Here is a 24,895-nt window from a genome sequence, read left to right as displayed (position 1 = left end):
ACGACTCCAAGAACGACATCTCGCCTTGGTGAACGCCGCAGGATGCAGGAGGACAGTCTGCTGAGCATGAGAGGGACGAAGGTCATTTTGCCAGCCTCGTACTAACCGTCTGCAGAGTGCTCCGGGGGAAAACCCTCACTTTACTCCGCCTCAGCTGTGCCAAGACCACGCTGCCCGCGTGAACTGAGCAAGCTGAAGTCAAGGTTCTCCCCAGCAGCAAGCCGGCCACTTCACCATCACAACAGACTGCACTGGAGTGTCTACTGAATGCGTTCCTTCGATCCTGCACGCACCTTGTTGAAGTAAGCCTACTAAACCCACACGCTTGGTCTGGGTGAGGAGAGCAATACGTGGCTTTGACAAGGGACGTTTCTTTGGGGCAGAAGAAGAACAAACGCTGCCAGGTTTCGCTATAAAATATGCGCCTGCAAGAGTGACCACACAGAAGGGACAAGCAACGGCAAGGCCGACCAGAAGCTTCCAGGAAGATGAACAGGCTCTCTTGCACAGCCTTGGGGATTTTCAAAGCCCTCGTCCTCTCGTTAACCACTGCTGGCATCGGTTTTCCCCAGAAATAAATCTGAAAGGCTTCGACGAAATAAGAGACGTGAAGATGCAGCTGATGCGAAGAACAACTTTATTCGTGTGTAAAGCAGCACACCAGAGCAAACCAGTGTCAGGGAACAGGCACCTCTTTCCAGGACAAAGCACTCCATACCCCTTCGGCTGTGACGCACACCGAGCCAAGGCCGCAGCAAGGGGCCCGAGAGGGCTCTCGTGCCAGGGAAGACGATCCAGGAGCAGCCTGGCTGGCGAACAGGAACTTGCCGGACCGAGCACTTCACTTTCTGCCGAAGGCCCTGTGCGCAGAGCACGTTTCTGCACCTCAGCGATGGCCCTGGGCTCTGCCCTCTGCATCACGCCCGGCACCGCTTTGCCCGGAAAACACGCCACGTGTCTCTGCTCACTGGTCTGCCTGAACCAAACCCTCGCAACAAGGCAGAGCTGCCGTAGCCCAGCTTAGCAGAAATCCAGACTCCAGCAACGAGCGGGCACCCCCAGACCCAGCTGCCCTACGCTCTTTCCTAACGGCCGCACTACAGCAGAGAGAGGACGGGGGTCTTTCGCCTGGCGCCTAGGCCCGGATGTCCGAGCTGGAATCTCCAGAAGGGAAGCGGATGACACGGGCAAGGCAAGGCCCGTTGGGTTCCTTTCCAAAATCCACCAGGAAGTTCTTGTTCACGGTCAGGCCTCCTTGCTCAGTGTCCACATCAAGCTGCAGCATGACAGAGCCTTCCCTGCCAGGGGACAAGAGCACAGCCATTACAGACAGGCAAACCACCGTCCTGTTCAAGAGATCCTGCCCTTCGCCCTCCTGTCCCGCATCGAGGGAGAGGCTTCCTTTCTCCCTTCACATCTTGTCTTCGACGGGGAGCAGGGAGCGCAGGCTCAGCTTCAGCTTTTCTCCTGAATTCTCACTGGAGGTGAGCAAACGGCTACGCACGACGTGACGGCCCGGCTGGAGCTTGCCTTTGTGTTGGAGAGCACCGTCTGCTTTGCTAAATCAAAGCGTCACCGCTGGGTGCATGGGGGGAACTTGCAGCAGAGCCTGGCCGGGCTCTCAGAGACCCACGGACGGATTCATGCCACCACCAGACCCAAACACTTCTGCTCTCCCAAGCAAAACCCTCGCACTGCAGCTCTGCACGGGCAGCTGCTGCCCCTTGCCCGGCCAGAGAAGTCTGTGAGTCAGCCGCATGGGCAACTCAACGCGAGGAAGCTGTGGGGATGGCGTCAGGAAAACACGTCCCCCTGCCATCACAAACGCGCCCTTGCAGCCCCCCAGACGAGGCACAGTTCCTGTTTCTAGCAGAGAGGCCACGCACAGAGGCCCTTTGCCTCCCCAGCGTTTCTTACTTGACCAAGTTCGGGTAGAACTGCTTGTCCCACGAGCTGTAGAAGGAGTTGGTGACGTACAGCCTCTTGCCATCCACGCTGAGCTGCATCTTACTGGGGCCGCCGTACACCCTCTTGCACTGAAGGCACAACAGACAGCAGTGATGCTCCTGGCTTCTTTCTTACAGCAGCCAAGCACAAGCAGCCGCAGCGCAGCAGAGCACGGCGCAGCAGAGCCGGGCGGCTGCCTCCCGGCCCCTCCTAATGCAGGCAAGCTACCAGAGGCTGCAGACGCACGGGCCACCGCTCTGGAGAGCTTCCCCAGAAACCCCGGGCAGAGCACGAGCACAGCCGAAGGCCAAAGGACACCGGCGGGCAAAGGCGACGCAGAACTCACCTTCACCACCAAGGGCTCCGGCTGGCACTTCAGCTCTTCGTCTCTGCACACAGCCACGGGTCCACCCCGGAGGATGCTGCCGCCCACAAACACCTGCAGGCCAGGCAGAGGGAGACCGGGGGCCTTGTCAGCCAGCCACCACCAGGTCCTGCTAAGGAACCCGGCGGGGCAAGCCCTTCTGCTCCTGCCTTACCTGTCCCACCAGCCTGGGCTTGCAGGTCTTGCACAGCTCGTACTGGCGGATGTCTCCGTGCAGCCAGTTGCTGAGATACAGGTACCTGTCGTCCTTCGAGATGAGCAGCTCGACCGTGAAGGCTGGGGCACAGAGACAAAGAGCTCCAGAGAAGGCAGCCCCAGCAGACAGCCGGCCTTGCACCCAGCCCAGCCCGCGTCTCTCCCCGCCATTCTCTCCGTCGTGCCCCCAGCATGGGAGAGCTGCCCAGGAGCACTCGGGGCAGCACCGAGGGTCTTCTCGGGGCTGTGCACAGCCCCAAAGCCCCTCCAACAAGCCTTCCGTCGCGCCTACCCAGCAAGGCTTTGGGGCTCAGCCAGCGGGCTCTGCCAGGCTGCACCACGCAACGCTGTGGGAGGAGAAAGGAAACGCCACCTCGGGGCACACCAACCTGGCATCTTGGGCATAATCCATCCCGTCACCTCCTTGGCCGGTATCCGAATCACCTCTTCCACCGCCCAGTTCTCTCTCTGTACAGGAAACACAGGCGCCGCACCATGAGCGCTCCGGGCTGCTCGGCCAAGAGCACTCCCCTGCACTCACACGCTGGCACAGCTGGGCACAGCTGCCCAAGGAAGGCTGCCACTGCACCCCGCTGCTGCGAGCACACACAACGAAGGACAATGCTGTGTGATACCAACAGCGAGCCTGGGCTTCACCGCTCCAATTAATGCCCCAGGGGTTCATCCCAGCTGGGCACACTCCGTGGAAGAGCAGACTCCTCTCATTCTAGCACACATGGTCAAAGCAGGACACCGCCCTCTCCACACACCCCTTCGGTCTCTCCGCTACCCCAGATCTCTTCCGTGCGCTCCTCCATCCCCCCGCAGCTCCCCGTGGCCGGGTCGGCCCCGGCTGCTGGCAGAACACTTGCCTCGCACTTGTAGAAGCGGTAGACGACGCCGCTCAGGGCACAGCTGACGTATCCCTCGGCAGCATCGGGGTTGTGCAGGAATTTGACACTCAGGGGCAGAGAGTCCTCCCCCAGGTCAAAGCACTGGGTGAGGCTGCGGCAGGACAAGTTCCACACGTTCAGGTGGCGCCCAAAGACCCCTGAGCAAAAGGAACAACAGAGTCAGAAGAGGGGCGGCTGCCTGTGGACACTGGTCCCTCCCCACAGTGCTCACAGGCAGGGACAGCCCCGCCAGCGACCAGCCAGAACGAGCAGAGCAACCGCAGGGACACGGGGAGCAGCGGGCACAGACAGGGACCGGCCTGTCGTAAGGACAGGCGCTGCACGTCCTGCCGCGGTGCCCGTCAAACGGGCCGGTCGTGCAGAACTCTGCCTGTCCTCTCTGTCCGACCCACCCACACGCTCCCAGCACCCCCGTGAGTGCTGGCTCAGCACCTGCGTCCCTGTTGCCTCACCTTTCTTCAGGTCGTTGGGATCGAATCCGCGTCCTGCACATTTTGGGACTAACCCAGCAGTGCTGATCAGAACATTGTGGCGTGGCTGGTACCAGAAGTCGTACCCACTCAGGGGGACTTCACACTCGTTTTCCCAGTTCCCCTTCACCTCAAGAGTCTCTCCATCCAGCACAACAAATCCGCCTGGGATACAAAGGGGGATGCGTGACCACTCACACACTGCGCTGCCAAACCAGCCAGTTTCTGCACGCACTCATCACACGGCAAAGTACCTTTGGCATTGCCAGACGGGTCTCCCATGTTGGAAATCAGTATATCACCATTAGGCAGGCTATGAACTACAGACAGGTGTCCCTTGTTGCACTTCCAGAAGACATCCACTGGCTCAATCGTCTGAAAAAGGTGGACACACACATACTCAAGCCTCCGACCGCACAGCTCATTTCATGCTCCCTGCCAGAGCCTTTGGCCACCGGAGACTTCTGAACGTCTGTGACGCTCGCAGGAGCTTCCCTCCCAAGACCTCGCACTTGCCAGGCCATGCTCCTCCGCGGAGAGCAGCACAGCAGCCTCTCAGCTCCCCTCTACACACACAGCACGCATGCAGCAACACCTAACTCTTCACAGCTCGTCTGCCCCCTCACTGTCTGCGCGGGGGGCAGGCACGGGGTGTTGCGTGACTTCCAGCCACTAGACACTCTCTGAACAAAACAGGCACTGAGGAACCAACGCCTTCCTTGCTCTGAAAAGGAGAGAGCTGAGAGGCAAACGCGACCCGGCTCTCTAAAATCAGGGTGGAAGAGGAGACAGAGAGAGAAGCCTTCTTCCCTGGGTCTTACTCCAGCAGCACCAGCTCCCAACTCCTTCCCAGAAAGCTGTCGTCGAATCACCTCAGGCATACCTTCCACAGCTTGGGAGCCCGGCACTGCGAACCCACATCCACCACGTAAATGCGGGAAGAAATCAAACCGGGAAGAATCAGCTTGTTCCTTTTTGCTGCGACAGTGTCCAGGCAGGTGCAGCCAGCGCTCCACCCCGAGAAATGCAGCTCGTCTTTGAGGTTGGGCATGGGCAGGCGGTGGATCACCTAGGCAGTCAAGGGAGAGTTCGGGTTCACTCGCGGAGGCAGGGAGAAACGGGGACCCTAATGCTGGCAGGCACTCCTGGCTGGGTGGCCTCCACTTGACTGGAGCTGGAGCTGCCTCTGGAGGCTCAGCGAGGATAACACTGCTCCTTTCACTGCCCACTGCTGTCTGCCAGGCTACTGCGTGCAGCCGAGAAATGGGGAGATTCTTTCAAGAGTTCCTCACCCCATGCCGCTAAAGTTCAGGAAATCAGCTATACGAGGAAAGGAGGACTATCACCTTGACAAAACTGGCGCATTGCTCTGCAAACTCCTAAGCCTGGAGGTCAAAATGCGTTAAAAATTTTCATGAGCCCATATTGGCTGCAACGTGTAAACAGAGAGCCTGCATGACAGCGTGGCTATCAAGTAATCTGATTATTCCCAGCCAAAAAAGAGTAAATGTCCCAAATCTGGGGGCACTATGAAGCACAGAGCCAGCAGCTAGACACCACCCGATAAATAAGCAGCTGAGACTCACGTACCTGGCCGTAGCACGGAGATCTGGGGTTGAGATCCACGGTGGCCAGGAAGTCAGGCTGGTCGACGCATGTTTCCCTGTAGGTACAGGTCACATAGGCAATCTCCTCTCTAGGAACTGGGTGCATAGAAAGCTTGTGTTAAGACATGCCATGAACCGGCCAGAAAGGACAAAACAAGCTTCAGCTAGGACTGAGCTTATTTTTCTGCATGCTGTGACCTTCCTACGTGCAGCTGAACTAGATGATCATTGCAGCTCCCTTCCAGCTGGAACGATTCTAATCCAAAATGATATTCTGTTCTATTCAGTTCTAATTCTATTCCATCTCATCCCATCCCACCCCATCCCATCCCTCCTTGCTCACGACAACTGCCCAACCCTGGTTCCATGACTGACCCAGAGGTAAGAGAACAACACAAGTTATCTCCACACAGTTACACTTTTCCCCCTTTGGGAGAAGGGACTCAACATACACAGTTAATTAACAGTGGTCTCTGCTAACGCCGAGCTCTTTCCCCAGTGCCCCCCATTCCAAAACCCGCGCAGGAGGACTTGCCTCTCACAACATCCTCACAGGTGGGGTACTCGTAGCACTGAACTCTGCATCTGTCTGATTTGAGAAGAATAAAATCAGAAACGTCCACACCCTTGAAAGGTGCCCGTGCAGAGACTCGGTCCCGCCCGATGGACCTTCTCCCGCCCCAGCTGTCAACGGGGACCTCTGTACCTTCAGCACCAGTCAGACAGAACGCCCAACCTCAGTCCCAGCTCTCTCCTTCCCGCAGCGCTGCAGAGGAGCAAGCCCAAAAGGCCCCGAGTGGGACCCGCTTGAAGGATGGGACATCTGCAGCCTCAGGCAGCGGCTGGAGCCAGGTCCAGGATGGGGCTACAAGGCTTGGAGCTGCCGCGGGCTGCCGAGCGTCTCTTACCCATGCTGAAGGCCTTCTGCTTCGCTCTCCTCAAGAGCAGAGGTGCTGGAGCTGGAGGTGCAGCTGGGTGCCTGCCTCGCTGGTGTGGGCTGTGCTGTGCCAAGGCTGCTCTCGGGGGGCCTTATATACAAGGCCAAGGGGTGGGGGGATTAAGCAAGCTGCCAAGGGAGGAGCCATCGCTCCCACGCGTTTGGGAGGTGCCAGACCAGCGCTGTGGCTTGTTTCTGCCTTGCTAACCTCCAATCTAGAGGAGAAATCTGCTGGTCCATGCAGGTCTTTTCCTTGAACATAACCTCCCCTATCAGATCCTGGGGCTCTGTCGACTTCCACGGGGACTTCTTCAGGCTCTGGAGGTCTCATGTCCCAGCGAGACACAAGCTAATTAAAGCCATCCCCCATCCCCAGGTTCCTGACATACCAATGTGCAGTGGCTGCAAATTCCACACGCGGGATGAGAAGTCCAGTAGATAATCAGCCACACCAGCAGCCTCCTGGAAATTACAGGGTTTGTACGTACGGAGGCCACCAAAGGCACCTCTGAAATCTGGACCCTGAGAGCAGGCACGTCTCTGTCTGAGGCCTGAGCTCAAGGCACCATGGGCACTTACAAGGGAAGACACGCCTGCTGCCTCTCAGTTTTGCACCTCCATGTGGGAAAGCCAGCCCACCTGCGGAGAAGAGGAACCTGCAGGATTCGGGGCGATTCAGCCCAGCAAAACAGTGCCTGAGCAGAAGCCACTTGCTCTCCCCACCAGTCTGGTCAGCAAACACCCAAAGCTCCGTGGCAGGCACCAACTATGCACGCTGCCGGGCACCAGTGTGGTTGAATTTCACACAAACTGGACTAAACCGCCACAGAACAGCCTGGGGAACAGCAGAGACCTTCGTTAAGGGGACTGAGGTGTTGGAGAGAAGCATTTTGTAAAGAAAGGTTCCCTCCTGAGATCACCACAAGCCTGGCTGCCACCAGCTGCCAAACTAAAGCAGGAAGCAAACACCAAGCACTGTGGAACATAAACGATTCTCATATCTTGCGGAAGAACTTCTCAATCAGTGGGAAAATTACACAGGATAACTAATTGCTCCACGTAGGAATGCAGAAACATCTGACAGCGCCATTAAAGAAGCCCTCGGGAGATCTCTGTCAGAAGAGAGGACAGCTTAGCCCACCTCACTAGGGCTGTAATTAAATGGCTTCCCGATCAGCACTTTAACACGTGGTAGGCAGACAGGGGAGCAGGCAAACTTTTGTACTTTTCTGTAAGCGAGGAGCATCAAACCACTGCAACTGGAAGAACTCGTGATTTGTTTAGCAGAAATCCATCCCGGCACTCAGTGCAAGGGGCCAAGGCAGCCAGGAGGGAGACCGTTACGTACCGCAGCCGGACACCTCTGTACCGCCGGTCAATGCACAGTCATTGCCGACAAGCTGCGTCCCAGGTTTGTCAAGGTCCTCCGTAAGACAACAAGTTGTTAAAGTAATAACGTGGACGAAAGGAGAAAGCACGCAAAGAAATGGCTCAAAGCCTTATGTTATTTGCTATGAAAGAAGTTGAGATCCTGGGTAAGAGTAACCACATGGAAAGAAACTCTATCCTTACATCAGATCAGACGTGTAATGGAGACCCTTCCGCACGGCTGTTCCACAGCAAGAGAGCTGCCCATTTAACTAATCACGGTGTCCACCTCGGACCTGGAAGACCCCGACAGAGGAACCTTTCCTGGATGCCAGTGAAACTAGGGAAAAGAAGGAGGAACTGCAAAGGGTGCCAGAAGAAAGAGGCATCAAAGACCTACTCTGCGCACGGGGTAGATCAGCTGCATCAGGCCAGGCTGGATTAAGGCACTGGACTTCACGGGTAAGCATAACGCCAGGTTTAATGTGTTCAGGATGTCACCGTCACCAAAGGTAAGGAGGTCAGGAGCCTCAGCGGAAGACCACTGCAAATCCACGCTGGATAAAACAAAGACAGACCGACACCATAAGACCCAGAGTGCTGAACACTGGCTATCTCTCCACCCTCGTGGCTATACGAATGTTAAACGCTTCTCCTTCAGCTGTGCGAAGCCAGCAGCGCTCCGAGGGTGAAGGACGCAGTGATCCCTCCTAGGGCCATGCCCTGCTTTCTCAGCCCAGCAGGATATTGCTCGATTTCTCCTCCGGATTAAGAACAGGCACATCCCTTTTACAGTGACTCTCAAAGGAGTTTATTTTATAGCCATGAGCTTCTGAACAGGACTTGTGGCACTGTTTTTGCAGGGGTTTGCAGATCCCAGCCTTCACCAGCAAACTCCCACCACAGAGAGATGTGGCAGTAGCTGGTACAACAATCTCTGTAAAGGGCAGCACCGGGACTGTCAGCGTGGCTTGCCTGGGACAGCTTTCAGCCTGTCAACGCTCTGGTTCTTCACACTGCAAGCCACGTGTGTCCACTACACGCCATGAGTTGGGGGCCACACTTGCGCAAGTGGAAGCAAAGAATCGGTCTCCATCGCCAGTTCTCAGAGGCAAACCCTTTCATGTCGCCTAAGGGCAGCGAGCTTGTCTTGGGGGCACAAAGAGGTTCCAGTGTTGGGAACCAACGTGGCACCCGACCGTCACCGGGCAGATTTCAAGAGTTCACACCCCAAAAAAGAGAAGGAAGCCCTCAGTGCAGGAGCAGCTCCACAGCCGGAGCTCTGTCCTCCTCAGAGCAACTCCGAACGGCCTTTCCCTCTTCTCTGCCTGACTGCGCAGAGCCCACCATTGCTCTCCCCCGCTGCTCTGAGCTGGGCAGAACTGCCCGTCTTTCTCCAGTCAAAACCAGAAGAGAACTTCAGGCATCGTACCCGACTGCTGCGTCCTCCTTCGCCCGGCTGGCACGAAGCACAGCCAGGCCCATGGACGCGCGAGAAGCTCCTGCTCTGTCAGAGGCAACTCCAGCCGCTCGGCTGATGCCTCCTCGCATGCTTCTGCTGTCACCACGTGCTGCATGTCTCACTGCACCTTGCTCTCGCACCTGCACACCTGCTAATTAAGAACTTCATTAATCTTCCACTCATTAGCAAAGTTTGCTGGTCATCCTCTTTGGCTTCCCTTGGTGACGTCTTTGGCATCCCTCACAAAACCAAGCTGTGGGGCGCAGAGTTTTCTAATTAAAACTGATGGCAGGGAGGATAAGAGCAGGCTCAGCAACGCCAACAAGCAAGCAAGGGGTGGTCAGCGGAGAACACAATCAGCGTGGTCTGCTCTCGGCCCAGGAAACGCTCCCTGTGGCCGGCAGAGATGGGAAGCCACGACACGGAAAAGCAAGCAGGGGCTTCACTGCACAGCCCACACGGAGGTGGCACCTCCTCCCCTCCTCCCGACCATCTCTTCCAACCCCGCGAGGGAAGAACATGCTGTAATTTGGATAATGGGCAAGACTAGGTGACGCAAGCTGATGTGGCACAGCACATTAAACGCTTTGGGAGAAGACCTAGCTTCACCAAGGACACAACATCTGCTCTAAACACCCAGGGAAGACCCCCCTTGACTACGGGACCATGAGAGTTCATGAGAGCTCAGCTAAGGACCATGAGAGTTTGGAAAGACTTTAGTCAGTGCCAGTGTCCCGGCAAAAAATGCCAGCAGAGGCACATTGTCCTAGACCTTCCCAGGCTCCACATCTCCCAAGGGTTTCCACTCTGTTCCAGCCCAATCCCCTCTTCAGAGTAGAAGGAAAACCACAGTGTCCACCCCTTGTGTCAAAACAAGCGCAATTCATCACCTCCAGCAGCGGGGGCAAGCTTTGGAGGTTAATTTACAAGCTGCCAATGTGGTACGGGAAGCTTAACAAAGTTTACTCCTAACTTCTTCAAGATGTGGCTTAGAAAGCGCGAGATTGGAGGCCCCACAGTTCTGCACATCGGCGTTTACTGCCTAATGATCCTGACCTGCGGGGAGTTTGATGATGAGCAGCTGCCCGTCCGTTTTGATGTTGTTCTGAAGCAGAGCTTTGCTGACACATTTAAATTCATCACGTGAGCCCCAACTCCTATTTGTCATTCCCACCTGAACTGCTGTGGGGCCTGGCATTTCATTAACGGCACCAAGGAATCATTGCCAATGTCTCTATGAAGGGATCCCAGCTCTCCCATCAGCAGTGAACATGAAACAGAGCAACGTGGGGATGATCCTTTGAAGCTGGCAGACTGACACCTACGTTCACTAGAAGCCTTCGGGTGGGTAAGGAAAAGCACGTGGCAAGAAACTGCACTGCTGATAGAAAGGAAGGTGACAATGGGAGGCCACCTCATGGGCACTTTTCTGTTAGATGCAGATACAGGCCAGTCACTGGAGTAAGACACAGCTACAATACATACTAAACTACGGTGAGTCAAGTTGTGGACAAAGTCTCTGCTGAAAAAAGTCACTTTATGTCCTTCTCTAACAACTACATTTGAGAACAGAGATAGAAATATGGGCTCTTCTTTGCGTTATTACACCCTGACTTCAGATGTGCAGTCTCCAGGAGGGAAGCTGCTATCATGAGCATGCAAAACCTGTTGAGTTCCTTCAAAAATCTATCAACTTCCTCTGAAAAAGAACAAGAAGGCTGGTACTACGGACAAAAGGAACCACATCCTAATATAAGTGTCTCCCATGTTTTACTATTCTTGCTGTATCTCAGCTAAGCTCTCAATTTTAATGACTTGCATTTTATGTGACTGCTGAGGAGTCCCAGACCCCTATTTGCCTACACAAGCACTGAGGGGTAATCCAAAACTCTTCCCCTTTATTTCTTCTTCCAGAAGCTCCAGATCCCATCTCCTTCCCAGAGACACGTTACCTCAGGCATACCATACACAGCTTGACAGCCCAGAAGTTTGTTCTCCTATGCACCACACAAAATCAGGAAAAAATTAAACTCAGAAGAATCAGCTTCTTCCTTTTCCTTGATGACACATCTTAAAACATGCGATGCCTCCATTCCAACCTAACGTGGTGATGCTCAACTTGCAGGTGGGGCACGGAGCGGCGGTGGATCGCACAGCCAGGCAAAGGCAGGACTGTTCCGCTCAGAGAGGCGGAGAGAAAAACGGGCCGTGCACAGTCAGTCACTACAGCCTTGCTGCGATTGCCTCTCGGGACTGAGGTGCTGCTTCTGTTTGGGAGCACAGCTCTGACTGAGACGTGTGGAGGGCTCGCAGCTGAAGTCCGAAATTCTTGCTGGAAATGGATTACACACCCCATGCCAATGAACACCTTATCAAAAGCTATCTAAATAAATAAGAGAGCCAGGGAAGAGGGGAGAGCAGAACAGGAGCGGGACGGTGAGATTCCCGGCAGACAACCTCCCTGCCGGCTGCGGATCCCCAGCGGAGCAGCAAGAAGGTGATGGCAGGCACCACAGCTCACCGCACGTTGGTGGTGGCAAGACACAAACAAGCCCAGGGCAGCAGAGGAGAAGAGTCCACCAAAGGCACGTGAGACAGAAAGGCAGAGCGCTGAGAACTCGGGCACAAGTGGTACGCCCAGAAGGGCAGAGGCACACTTGAGACAAAAGGCAAACGTCGTTCAAAGCAGGCAGACTACGCCAAGCTCAGCTCCACCACCCTGGATCTCTCCATCGCTTCTCTGAGCAGAGACAAACCCAGCGCCACAGGGCTGCTGGACTCACAGCCGGTGCATGCGGTGTCACTTCAGAAACAGTTCCCGGTGCAGGCTACCAGGCTGGCTGGAGGGAACACCAGCGCAGCACAGCTATGCTGCTTCTCCCTCCAGGCACCTCTCTGCCTTCTTTCAGCTGCCCCTTCCCCTCCAAACGAGGGGCTTGCAGTCGGAGCAGGACGCGCAGGGGAGGGGGCAGAAAGGCCTGGCCAGAGGCACAGCAGCAGTGCCATCAGCCCTCCCCACCACAGCCCACAGCGACAACTGCACAAACCCTTGGGAAACCCACATCCTTAGGCTGTGATTTCAGACACCGTGTACCGAGAGGTGACTTCAGGCTGCCACCAAAGGGCCCGGCCCTGCGCAGCCACAGGCAGATGGACGGTGAGTCACGCTTCTGGAGCGCAGGTTTCCGCCCGATCAGCTCCTTCCACCGACAACTCCTGCGACCGCGCAACCGAGGAGCGGCAGCACCATGCAGCTGGGGAGGACGGACGAGCAGGACCTGCTGCATCTCCTCTTCCACGCCTCTGCCTAAAGCCAGGCATCAGCACCTTTCCTCATGAGTCCCTATGAGCACTGAAAATCACACTCCAAGCTTGGAACAAATGAAAACAAGAACGGCTGACTTTCCCCCGCTGCTGGAGATGGAAATGCAAACCAGGAATACCTACGCTGGGCAGTTTACCGAAACATCTCAGGTTCCACTCCAAGGACTCATTTGCACTTCTCTGTGTAGTTTCTGCTCAGTCTCTATTCATCCTACTGTGAATGTGAAGGCAGAATATGTATCAGTGGTTTGTTTACCTATTACAGAAAAGAATATTTTTATCTATGGTAAAACAACCTAATCGATCCTCTTTTCCACTCTCTGCAATATTCACAATTCCTCTGCAAAACACTGTAAGAGACAGCCAGAAAGTTACATTTGCATCCTCACCTCCCAGGTAACATCCCTTAAAGAAAACAAAGGTCCCATTCACACTCGGTGCACGCTCCCCACGTTCAGGCCAGCTTCTAAACACCCAAATGGGCAAATGCGACAAAAGCACAGCAAAGCCATTCGGGAGGGTTAGGAGATCTCAGCATTAATCTGCTGCAGCCTGGAGGGGAGCAGATCAAGTGCGTGCGTCTGCTGCTGCTGCTAAGAGTTGAATACAGGCTGGGATTATTTCTTGCCTCTGCTGCTGTCTGGAAGGGGAGGGAAAATTGAAGGTTCATTTCAAAACCCAGGGCAGAGCGGGGCCTCACAATGGCGGCACTGTAGCATGATTCTTCAGGACGTTAGTTCCAGTCCTGTAGCTACAAGCCTCATCTTAACTTGGAGCATCAATGAGTAGAGCAGCCTAAGGATGCCCTCAGCTACTCATGAAACGCCACAAGAGAGCTGTAGCCACGTGTTTGCCCCCGAGCGGTGCGAAGGAAGTAAATGAAGTCGTGTTCTTCCAAGGCAAACACACAGAAGGCAAAAACTTAGAAGGATCCTCTTTGTACCCTCATTACTGCAACCTCCAAACTCATTATGGTTTTGGCTGCAAACTGCACCCTTGTGAAGACGCTCAGGGCAAACAGGACGAACGGCAGGACGCACGGCTGTGCGGCAGGGCTCTGCAGGCCAGCGGCTGCCGTCCTGTGCAGCAAACAGGCTTCCACGGTGCGAGTGGGATATGACGTCCCACACAGCGCGTGATAATCGGGAGAACCGTCTACGACTCCAAGAACGACATCTCGCCTTGGTGAACGCCGCAGGATGCAGGAGGACAGTCTGCTGAGCATGAGAGGGACGAAGGTCATTTTGCCAGCCTCGTACTAACCGTCTGCAGAGTGCTCCGGGGGAAAACCCTCACTTTACTCCGCCTCAGCTGTGCCAAGACCACGCTGCCCGCGTGAACTGAGCAAGCTGAAGTCAAGGTTCTCCCCAGCAGCAAGCCGGCCACTTCACCATCACAACAGACTGCACTGGAGTGTCTACTGAATGCGTTCCTTCGATCCTGCACGCACCTTGTTGAAGTAAGCCTACTAAACCCACACGCTTGGTCTGGGTGAGGAGAGCAATACGTGGCTTTGACAAGGGACGTTTCTTTGGGGCAGAAGAAGAACAAACGCTGCCAGGTTTCGCTATAAAATGTGCGCCTGCAAGAGTGACCACACAGAAGGGACAAGCAACGGCAAGGCCGACCAGAAGCTTCCAGGAAGTCGAACAGGCTCTCTTGCACAGCCTTGGGGATTTTCAAAGCCCTCGTCCTCTCGTTAACCACTGCTGGCATCGGTTTTCCCCAGAAATAAATCTGAAAGGCTTCGACGAAATAAGAGACGTGAAGATGCAGCTGATGCGAAGAACAACTTTATTCGTGTGTAAAGCAGCACACCAGAGCAAACCAGTGTCAGGGAACAGGCACCTCTTTCCAGGACAAAGCACTCCATACCCCTTCGGCTGTGACGCACACCGAGCCAAGGCCGCAGCAAGGGGCCCGAGAGGGCTCTCGTGCCAGGGAAGACGATCCAGGAGCAGCCTGGCTGGCGAACAGGAACTCGCCGGACCGAGCACTTCACTTTCTGCCGAAGGCCCTGTGCGCAGAGCACGTTTCTGCACCTCAGCGATGGCCCTGGGCTCTGCCCTCTGCATCACGCCCGGCACCGCTTTGCCCGGAAAACACGCCACGTGTCTCTGCTCACTGGTCTGCCTGAACCAAACCCTCGCAACAAGGCAGAGCTGCCGTAGCCCAGCTTAGCAGAAATCCAGACTCCAGCAACGAGCGGGCACCCCCAGACCCAGCTGCCCTACGCTCTTTCCTAACGGCCGCACTACAGCAGAGAGAGGACGGGGGTCTTTCGCCTGGCGCCTAGGCCCGGATGTCCGAGCTGGAATCTCCAGAAGGGAAGCGGATGACACGGGCAAGGCAAGGCCCGTTGGGTTCCTTTCCAAAATCCACCAGGAAGTTCTTGTTCACGGTCAGGCCTCCTTGCTCAGTGTCCACATCAAGCTGCAGCATGACAGAGCCTTCCCTGCCAGGGGACAAGAGCGCAGCCATTACAGACAGGCAAACCACCGTCCTGTTCAAGAGATCCTGCCCTTCGCCCTCCTGTCCCGCATCGAGGGAGAGGCTTCCTTTCTCCCTTCACATCTTGTCTTCGACGGGGAGCAGGGAGCGCAGGCTCAGCTTCAGCTTTTCTCCTGAATTCTCACTGGAGGTGAGCAAACGGCTACGCACGACGTGACGGCCCGGCTGGAGCTTGCCTTTGTGTTGGAGAGCACCGTCTGCTTTGCTAAATCAAAGCGTCACCGCTGGGTGCATGGGGGGAACTTGCAGCAGAGCCTGGCCGGGCTCTCAGAGACCCACGGACGGATTCATGCCACCACCAGACCCAAACACTTCTGCTCTCCCAAGCAAAACCCTCGCACTGCAGCTCTGCACGGGCAGCTGCTGCCCCTTGCCCGGCCAGAGAAGTCTGTGAGTCAGCCGCATGGGCAACTCAACGCGAGGAAGCTGTGGGGATGGCGTCAGGAAAACACGTCCCCCTGCCATCACAAACGCGCCCTTGCAGACCCCCAGACGAGGCACAGTTCCTGTTTCTAGCAGAGAGGCCACGCACAGAGGCCCTTTGCCTCCCCAGCGTTTCTTACTTGACCAAGTTCGGGTAGAACTGCTTGTCCCACGAGCTGTAGAAGGAGTTGGTGACGTACAGCCTCTTGCCATCCACGCTGAGCTGCATCTTACTGGGGCCGCCGTACACCCTCTTGCACTGAAGGCACAACAGACAGCAGTGATGCTCCTGGCTTCTTTCTTACAGCAGCCAAGCACAAGCAGCCGCAGCGCAGCAGAGCACGGCGCAGCAGAGCCGGGCGGCTGCCTCCCGGCCCCTCCTAATGCAGGCAAGCTACCAGAGGCTGCAGACGCACGGGCCACCGCTCTGGAGAGCTTCCCCAGAAACCCCGGGCAGAGCACGAGCACAGCCGAAGGCCAAAGGACACCGGCGGGCAAAGGCGACGCAGAACTCACCTTCACCACCAAGGGCTCCGGCTGGCACTTCAGCTCTTCGTCTCTGCACACAGCCACGGGTCCACCCCGGAGGATGCTGCCGCCCACAAACACCTGCAGGCCAGGCAGAGGGAGACCGGGGGCCTTGTCAGCCAGCCACCACCAGGTCCTGCTAAGGAACCCGGCGGGGCAAGCCCTTCTGCTCCTGCCTTACCTGTCCCACCAGCCTGGGCTTGCAGGTCTTGCACAGCTCGTACTGGCGGATGTCTCCGTGCAGCCAGTTGCTGAGATACAGGTACCTGTCGTCCTTCGAGATGAGCAGCTCGACCGTGAAGGCTGGGGCACAGAGACAAAGAGCTCCAGAGAAGGCAGCCCCAGCAGACAGCCGGCCTTGCACCCAGCCCAGCCCGCGTCTCTCCCCGCCATTCTCTCCGTCGTGCCCCCAGCATGGGAGAGCTGCCCAGGAGCACTCGGGGCAGCACCGAGGGTCTTCTCGGGGCTGTGCACAGCCCCAAAGCCCCTCCAACAAGCCTTCCGTCGCGCCTACCCAGCAAGGCTTTGGGGCTCAGCCAGCGGGCTCTGCCAGGCTGCACCACGCAACGCTGTGGGAGGAGAAAGGAAACGCCACCTCGGGGCACACCAACCTGGCATCTTGGGCATAATCCATCCCGTCACCTCCTTGGCCGGTATCCGAATCACCTCTTCCACCGCCCAGTTCTCTCTCTGTACAGGAAACACAGGCGCCGCACCATGAGCGCTCCGGGCTGCTCGGCCAAGAGCACTCCCCTGCACTCACACGCTGGCACAGCTGGGCACAGCTGCCCAAGGAAGGCTGCCACTGCACCCCGCTGCTGTGAGCACACACAACGAAGGACAATGCTGTGTGATACCAACAGCGAGCCTGGGCTTCACCGCTCCAATTAATGCCCCAGGGGTTCATCCCAGCTGGGCACACTCCGTGGAAGAGCAGACTCCTCTCATTCTAGCACACATGGTCAAAGCAGGACACCGCCCTCTCCACACACCCCTTCGGTCTCTCCGCTACCCCAGATCTCTTCCGTGCGCTCCTCCATCCCCCCGCAGCTCCCCGTGGCCGGGTCGGCCCCGGCTGCTGGCAGAACACTTGCCTCGCACTTGTAGAAGCGGTAGACGACGCCGCTCAGGGCACAGCTGACGTATCCCTCGGCAGCATCGGGGTTGTGCAGGAATTTGACACTCAGGGGCAGAGAGTCCTCCCCCAGGTCAAAGCACTGGGTGAGGCTGCGGCAGGACAAGTTCCACACGTTCAGGTGGCGCCCAAAGACCCCTGAGCAAAAGGAACAACAGAGTCAGAAGAGGGGCGGCTGCCTGTGGACACTGGTCCCTCCCCACAGTGCTCACAGGCAGGGACAGCCCCGCCAGCGACCAGCCAGAACGAGCAGAGCAACCGCAGGGACACGGGGAGCAGCGGGCACAGACAGGGACCGGCCTGTCGTAAGGACAGGCGCTGCACGTCCTGCCACGGTGCCCGTCAAACGGGCCGGTCGCGCAGAACTCTGCCTGTCCTCTCTGTCCGACCCACCCACACGCTCCCAGCACCCCCGTGAGTGCTGGCTCAGCACCTGCGTCCCTGTTGCCTCACCTTTCTTCAGGTCGTTGGGATCGAATCCGCGTCCTGCACATTTTGGGACTAACCCAGCAGTGCTGATCAGAACATTGTGGCGTGGCTGGTACCAGAAGTCGTACCCACTCAGGGGGACTTCACACTCGTTTTCCCAGTTCCCCTTCACCTCAAGAGTCTCTCCATCCAGCACAACAAATCCGCCTGGGATACAAAGGGGGATGCGTGACCACTCACACACTGCGCTGCCAAACCAGCCAGTTTCTGCACGCACTCATCACACGGCAAAGTACCTTTGGCATTGCCAGACGGGTCTCCCATGTTGGAAATCAGTATATCACCATTAGGCAGGCTATGAACTACAGACAGGTGTCCCTTGTTGCACTTCCAGAAGACATCCACTGGCTCAATCGTCTGAAAAAGGTGGACACACACATACTCAAGCCTCCGACCGCACAGCTCATTTCATGCTCCCTGCCAGAGCCTTTGGCCACCGGAGACTTCTGAACGTCTGTGACGCTCGCAGGAGCTTCCCTCCCAAGACCTCGCACTTGCCAGGCCATGCTCCTCCGCGGAGAGCAGCACAGCAGCCTCTCAGCTCCCCTCTACACACACAGCACGCATGCAGCAACACCTAACTCTTCACAGCTCGTCTGCCCCCTCACTGTCTGCGCGGGGGGCAGGCACGGGGTGTTGCGTGACTTCCAGCCACTAGACACTCTCTGAACAAAACAGGCACTGAGGAACCAACGCCTTCCTTGCTCTGAAAAGGAGAGAGCTGAGAGGCAAACGCGACCCGGCTCTCTAAAATCAGGGTGGAAGAGGAGACAGAGAGAGAAGCCTTCTTCCCTGGGTCTTACTCCAGCAGCACCAGCTCCCAACTCCTTCCCAGAAAGCTGTCGTCGAATCACCTCAGGCATACCTTCCACAGCTTGGGAGCCCGGCACTGCGAACCCACATCCACCACGTAAATGCGGGAAGAAATCAAACCGGGAAGAATCAGCTTGTTCCTTTTTGCTGCGACAGTGTCCAGGCAGGTGCAGCCAGCGCTCCACCCCGAGAAATGCAGCTCGTCTTTGAGGTTGGGCATGGGCAGGCGGTGGATCACCTAGGCAGTCAAGGGAGAGTTCGGGTTCACTCGCGGAGGCAGGGAGAAACGGGGACCCTAATGCTGGCAGGCACTCCTGGCTGGGTGGCCTCCACTTGACTGGAGCTGGAGCTGCCTCTGGAGGCTCAGCGAGGATAACACTGCTCCTTTCACTGCCCACTGCTGTCTGCCAGGCTACTGCGTGCAGCCGAGAAATGGGGAGATTCTTTCAAGAGTTCCTCACCCCATGCCGCTAAAGTTCAGGAAATCAGCTATACGAGGAAAGGAGGACTATCACCTTGACAAAACTGGCGCATTGCTCTGCAAACTCCTAAGCCTGGAGGTCAAAATGCGTTAAAAATTTTCATGAGCCCATATTGGCTGCAACGTGTAAACAGAGAGCCTGCATGACAGCGTGGCTATCAAGTAATCTGATTATTCCCAGCCAAAAAAGAGTAAATGTCCCAAATCTGGGGGCACTATGAAGCACAGAGCCAGCAGCTAGACACCACCCGATAAATAAGCAGCTGAGACTCACGTACCTGGCCGTAGCACGGAGATCTGGGGTTGAGATCCACGGTGGCCAGGAAGTCAGGCTGGTCGACGCATGTTTCCCTGTAGGTACAGGTCACATAGGCAATCTCCTCTCTAGGAACTGGGTGCATAGAAAGCTTGTGTTAAGACATGCCATGAACCGGCCAGAAAGGACAAAACAAGCTTCAGCTAGGACTGAGCTTATTTTTCTGCATGCTGTGACCTTCCTACGTGCAGCTGAACTAGATGATCATTGCAGCTCCCTTCCAGCTGGAACGATTCTAATCCAAAATGATATTCTGTTCTATTCAGTTCTAATTCTATTCCATCTCATCCCATCCTATAACAACACAAGTTATCTCCACACAGTTACACTTTTCCCCCTTTGGGAGAAGGGACTCAACATACACAGTTAATTAACAGTGGTCTCTGCTAACGCCGAGCTCTTTCCCCAGTGCCCCCCATTCCAAAACCCGCGCAGGAGGACTTGCCTCTCACAACATCCTCACAGGTGGGGTACTCGTAGCACTGAACTCTGCATCTGTCTGATTTGAGAAGAATAAAATCAGAAACGTCCACACCCTTGAAAGGTGCCCGTGCAGAGACTCGGTCCCGCCCGATGGACCTTCTCCCGCCCCAGCTGTCAACGGGGACCTCTGTACCTTCAGCACCAGTCAGACAGAACGCCCAACCTCAGTCCCAGCTCTCTCCTTCCCGCAGCGCTGCAGAGGAGCAAGCCCAAAAGGCCCCGAGTGGGACCCGCTTGCAGGGTGGGACATCTGCAGCCTCAGGCAGCGGCTGGAGCCAGGTCCAGGATGGGGCTACAAGGCTTGGAGCTGCCGCGGGCTGCCGAGCGTCTCTTACCCATGCTGAAGGCCTTCTGCTTTGCTCTCCTCAAGAGCAGAGGTGCTGGAGCTGGAGGTGCAGCTGGGTGCCTGCCTCGCTGGTGTGGGCTGTGCTGTGCCAAGGCTGCTCTCGGGGGGCCTTATATACAAGGCCCAGGGGTGGGGGGATTAAGCAAGCTGCCAAGGGAGGAGCCATCGCTCCCACGCGTTTGGGAGGTGCCAGACCAGCGCTGTGGCTTGTTTCTGCCTTGCTAACCTCCAATCTAGAGGAGAAATCTGCTGGTCCATGCAGGTCTTTTCCTTGAACATAACCTCCCCTATCTGATCCTGGGGCTCTGCTGACTTCCACGGGGACTTCTTCAGGCTCTGGAGGTCTCATGTCCCAGCGAGACACAAGCTAATTAAAGCCATCCCCCATCCCCAGGTTCCTGACATACCAATGTGCAGTGGCTGCAAATTCCACACGCGGGATGAGAAGTCCAGTAGATAATCGGCCACACCAGCAGCCTCCTGGAAATTACAGGGTTTGTACGTACGGAGGCCACCAAAGGCACCTCAGAAATCTGGACCCTGAGAGCAGGCACGTCTCTGTCTGAGGCCTGAGCTCAAGGCATCATTGGCTCCCTGGCATCAACTCAGCAAGCCAGGACCCGAGGTGTTTCTACCCAGAAAGAAGACTTTTGGAGGTCCTAAGGACTGCAAACTGGGATACAGTGCTCACAAGAGGATGGAGGGGGCTCCAACTGTACCGACATCAGAAGAGACTCGAGTAGCTGTCTCCATCTCCCAAACAGCCTGAAAACACATCAGGCTAGAAAGGGGTGCCTCAGTAAATACAGCCTGTGCTCGTGTCGATTCAGCACTTACGAGGGCACAACACGCCTGCTGCCTCTCAGTTTTGCATCTCCAGGTGGGAAAGCCAGCCCACCTGCAGAGAAAAGGAACCTCCAGGATTTGGGCAATTCAGCACAGCTACTGCCTGAGCAGAAGCCACTTACTCCCTCCACCTCACTGAAGAACGATGCCATGGAAAACTAATGACAGAGATGTCTCCATGTCCATCTGCTTGGACAAACTGCAGCTCTGAAGGAGAGGACACGGCCAGTCTGCTTGAGGGCTGCGGCCAGGGGAACCTTCTCACCTTGCCCATCACTCCACTGCACAGCTCGCACTCAGGGCCTGATGGCAGCACCAACACTGCACAGTGCCTGGCACCAATGTGGTTGAAATTGGACTAAACTGCCAGAAAACACCCAGGGGAACAGCAGAGACCTCCATCAAAGGGACTGAGGTGCTGGAGAGAAACATTTTGGAAAAGGGTCCCCTCCTGAGATCATCACAAGCCTGGCTGCCGCCTGAAGCAGGAAGAAAATATGAAGCACAGTGGAACGTAAACAAGTATCATATCTTGTGGAAGAACTTCTCAATCAGTGGGCAAATTACACAGGATAACTAATTGCTCCACGTAGGAATGCAGAAACATCTGACAGTGCCATTAAAGAAGCCCTCGGGAGATCTCTATCAGAAGCAATAGCCTGTCTCACTAGGGCTGTAATTAATGGCTCTCGGGTTCCAGAACAGCACTGCAAACATGTGAGAGGCAAATACAGGAGCAGCCTGGCACCAGCACCCAGCTTTAAGCAGCCTCTCAAATAATTAGCACAGTACCCAGAGACAGGTGGGCCCAACTTGCCAAATGCTTTGTTTCAGGCAGTAGTAAAGGAAAAAAAGTCTTTTTCATGCAGGCTTTTTCCTCAGTCCTTCCACAAAACACAGAAATTTCATTTTCCAGGCTGGCAGGATGCATGGCCTGAACGCAGGGTCCAGGCAATACAGACCAGAAGATGCTGCGCACTGAAGGACACGCAGGACCGACGACAGGATGCAGCGGCAGCCCTGGTCCAGCAGCTGAGACAGGGCAGATCTCAGCAGGCGCTAGCATGAGCCGAGCTGGAGGCCGACAGGCGAGCAGGGATCTGGGGGAAATGAGGGGCTGCCTGGCATTTCCCTACCATAACAGACAGAAGCCCTCAGTGCAGGAGCAGCTCCACAGCCGGAGCTCTGTCCTCCTCAGAGCAACTCCGAACGGCCTTTCCCTCTTCTCTGCCTGACTGCGCAGAGCCCACCATTGCTCTCCCCCGCTGCTCTGAGCTGGGCAGAACTGCCCGTCTTTCTCCAGTCAAAACCAGAAGAGAACTTCAGGCATCGTACCCGACTGCTGCGTCCTCGTTTGCCCGGCTGGCATGAAGCACAGCCAGGCCCACGGACGCGCGAGAAGCTCCTGCTCTGTCAGAGGCAACTCCAGCCGCTCGGCTGATGCCTCCTCGCATGCTTCTGCTGTCACCACGTGCTGCATGTCTCACTGCACCTTGCTCTCGCACCTGCACACCTGCTAATTAAGAACTTCATTAATCTTCCACTCATTAGCAAAGTTTGCTGGTCATCCTCTTTGGCTTCCCTTGGTGACGTCTTTGGCATCCCTCACAAAACCAAGCTGTGGGGCGCAGAGTTTTCTAATTAAAACTGATGGCAGGGAGGATAAGAGCAGGCTCAGCAACGCCAACAAGCAAGCAAGGGGTGGTCAGCGGAGAACACAATCAGCGTGGTCTGCTCTCGGCCCAGGAAACGCTCCCTGTGGCCGGCAGAGATGGGAAGCCACGACACGGAAAAGCAAGCAGGGGCTTCACTGCACAGCCCACACGGAGGTGGCACCTCCTCCCCTCCTCCCGACCATCTCTTCCAACCCCGCGAGGGAAGAACATGCTGTAATTTGGATAATGGGCAAGACTAGGTGACGCAAGCTGATGTGGCACAGCACATTAAACGCTTTGGGAGAAGACCTAGCTTCACCAAGGACACAAAGTCTGCTCTAAACACCCAAGCAAGCACTCCCTTTATTTACTTTCCCAGCTAATAACTGCGATATAAGACTTCTTGCTGTTCTCCCACACTTGTTGAAAATGCTAAAAATAGCATTTGGTTTAAACACATCTATCTGCATCAGACATGACCTGGCAGCAGAAATATAAATGAATCTGCAACCTCAAATCAACAATGAAGGAGTGAAAACTAGGAAATGGTTACAACAGAAGGAACAAGCAGGCTGCACTATGCCCTCCTGCGGCCATCTGCAAGATCACCTACTTAATTTCAAAACCTGAACTCGTGCTGACGCACTCAGAGGCAGTTTGGAAGTACCACAGACTGCAGGCGGCTAGGTCATGTTCACTGGCTTCGTATTCTTACCTGCTTCCCAACAGACCATGACTTCAACAAACAGCATGAAATAGTGTGTGCAGACCCACAGTTTTGCGCGCTTGGGAGTAAGGGTGGATTTTGGCCAGTGGGTGAAACTTCTACAATACTACTGAATGAACGTGTATCTTTTTGTGACTCACCAGATATCTGGACCTGCTCTGTATTCACCACCTTCTTTTGTCTCACTGCACGTTTCTTCCACTTTGACAAGCATGAGGGAGACGATGGTCAGTCCTTAGGGTGAGGCTTCACACCACCTTCAGAGATTCTCCAAAAAGCAGGCATTGGGCTGATGTCTGAAATTCTGGGGTCCATTTCCAACGGCCTCCGACTGTGGGCATTCACCGTGAGAGTGTCCTCTCAGAAACTCCCTTACACCCAGTGAAGGTGGGGTCAATACAGTCGGGGGAGTCCGTGGTAAAGCTTACCTTGCAATGAAGTAGACCCAGACAGACACACACACTGAAAGCAGAATCTCTACTACAGGCACGGATCCCATACGCGTGGTGAGACCCATTGGTTTCAGATTAGCAGATGTTAGGAAAAATGAAATATTTTCATTCAAGTGAGTCCCACACTTTGCTTTTCCTTCTCTAAGCACCTTTTTGCATTTAACATTCGCCTTTTACAAGGAATTGAAGCAGGCGGACTTCAGTAGCTGTTCACACTTGTATTCAGCGGCATTTCCAACCAGAATTTCAGGATAGGACCCAGACTGGAGCGCTCGTGGTAGCTGGAGTGAGAGACCTCAGTCACCCTGCAATACACTGATGGAGAAGAGGCCTGAGGGCCACCCTCACTAGCAAGTTTGTGATCTGTGGAAAATCACGACCTAAAATTGCTAGTAGAGCGAGAGAAACACCCAGACGTACTTCTGTACTGCCTGAAGACAGGCTGCGGTCGGCCCTCGTGGCCATGTATCTTTTCCAATATAAAACACTCAGTCATATGGGAAATAGGCGCAAAAAAAATACGAGCTCCAGCAGTACTGGCTGGTAGCAAATGATTTCCTAACAAATCAATGACTTTCCTGGACAACATGAGATTGTTTAGGCACTAAGCACTCACTGGACCCACTCAGCATGGACCATTAGTAGCATTTACACAGGTTAGCAGTGTACAGGCCGTTCTTGAAACCAGTCCCTTCGCACGGAAAACAAAGGGTCCTTGCAGCAAGATGGTTTAAACATCACCCATTTCTAACAAGAAGCTGCTGAAAATGGGCTTTTACATCAGACACAGGTGGCTACAACGCCATGTCAGTTAGAAAGCTTGCTGGCATTGCAAGGTCCTAACACAACTGCTTGTTGCAGGTTTCAAAGAGACCAAGTGGCAGCAGTCCAGCTGCCCTACCTTAAAAACACAACACTGAACTCTTAATGCCTGGTTCCAGACATGTTAGACAAGACAGTAAGCAGCTACTACAGAGCAAAGTCTTTACTACAAAGTAAGATCTGTCAGCTAGATGAGGATTTTGCTGTGGAAGCACAGGAAAAGTCAGAGAAAACACCAGCCAAAAGGCTCCCGTGGCAA

General features: G+C 55.4%; 2 protein-coding genes across 2 annotated transcripts; both read right to left on the bottom strand.

The window, feature by feature from the left end:
• Positions 1 to 610: 610 nt before the first annotated feature.
• On the bottom strand, positions 611 to 16,757 carry LOC142365018 (methanethiol oxidase-like). The gene is made up of 14 exons (XM_075445387.1): positions 16,683 to 16,757; positions 16,253 to 16,374; positions 16,060 to 16,152; positions 6,054 to 6,107; positions 5,502 to 5,614; positions 4,795 to 4,980; positions 4,166 to 4,286; positions 3,894 to 4,076; positions 3,400 to 3,578; positions 2,917 to 2,995; positions 2,487 to 2,608; positions 2,294 to 2,386; positions 1,918 to 2,036; positions 611 to 1,298 (listed from the first exon to the last, which is right to left on the bottom strand). The coding sequence occupies exons 1-14, from the start codon at positions 16,703 to 16,705 to the stop codon at positions 1,136 to 1,138; spliced, it is 1,650 nt and encodes a 549-aa protein (XP_075301502.1). The 5' UTR covers positions 16,706 to 16,757; the 3' UTR covers positions 611 to 1,135.
• A 276-nt stretch (positions 16,758 to 17,033) lies between these two features.
• LOC142364976 (methanethiol oxidase-like) lies at positions 17,034 to 23,587 on the bottom strand. Its single transcript, XM_075445291.1, has 7 exons — positions 23,503 to 23,587; positions 19,751 to 19,804; positions 19,268 to 19,380; positions 18,561 to 18,746; positions 17,932 to 18,052; positions 17,660 to 17,842; positions 17,034 to 17,344 (listed from the first exon to the last, which is right to left on the bottom strand). The coding sequence occupies exons 4-7, from the start codon at positions 18,726 to 18,728 to the stop codon at positions 17,034 to 17,036; spliced, it is 783 nt and encodes a 260-aa protein (XP_075301406.1). The 5' UTR covers positions 18,729 to 18,746; positions 19,268 to 19,380; positions 19,751 to 19,804; positions 23,503 to 23,587.
• Positions 23,588 to 24,895: the final 1,308 nt, after the last annotated feature.

This window comes from Opisthocomus hoazin, chromosome 30 (genome assembly GCF_030867145.1).
Source record: "Opisthocomus hoazin isolate bOpiHoa1 chromosome 30, bOpiHoa1.hap1, whole genome shotgun sequence".
Lineage (NCBI taxonomy): Eukaryota > Metazoa > Chordata > Aves > Opisthocomiformes > Opisthocomidae > Opisthocomus > Opisthocomus hoazin.
This window is presented reverse-complemented; position numbering and strand designations above follow the sequence as displayed.

Coding starts and splice junctions, on each gene's coding strand:
- LOC142365018 (XM_075445387.1), bottom strand. CDS start 16,705: ATGGATTATGCCCAAGATGCCAG. Junction 16,153..16,252: donor AGCCCAGGCTGGTGGGACAG/GTAAGGCAGGAG, acceptor CCTGGCCTGCAG/GTGTTTGTGGGCGGCAGCAT. Junction 2,037..2,293: donor CGGAGCCCTTGGTGGTGAAG/GTGAGTTCTGCG, acceptor TTGTGCCTTCAG/TGCAAGAGGGTGTACGGCGG.
- LOC142364976 (XM_075445291.1), bottom strand. CDS start 18,728: ATGCCCAACCTCAAAGACGAGCTGCATTTCTCGGGGTGGAGCGCTGGC. Junction 18,053..18,560: donor GGGCTCCCAAGCTGTGGAAG/GTATGCCTGAGG, acceptor CACCTTTTTCAG/ACGATTGAGCCAGTGGATGT. Junction 17,843..17,931: donor CCCGTCTGGCAATGCCAAAG/GTACTTTGCCGT, acceptor TTTGTATCCCAG/GCGGATTTGTTGTGCTGGAT.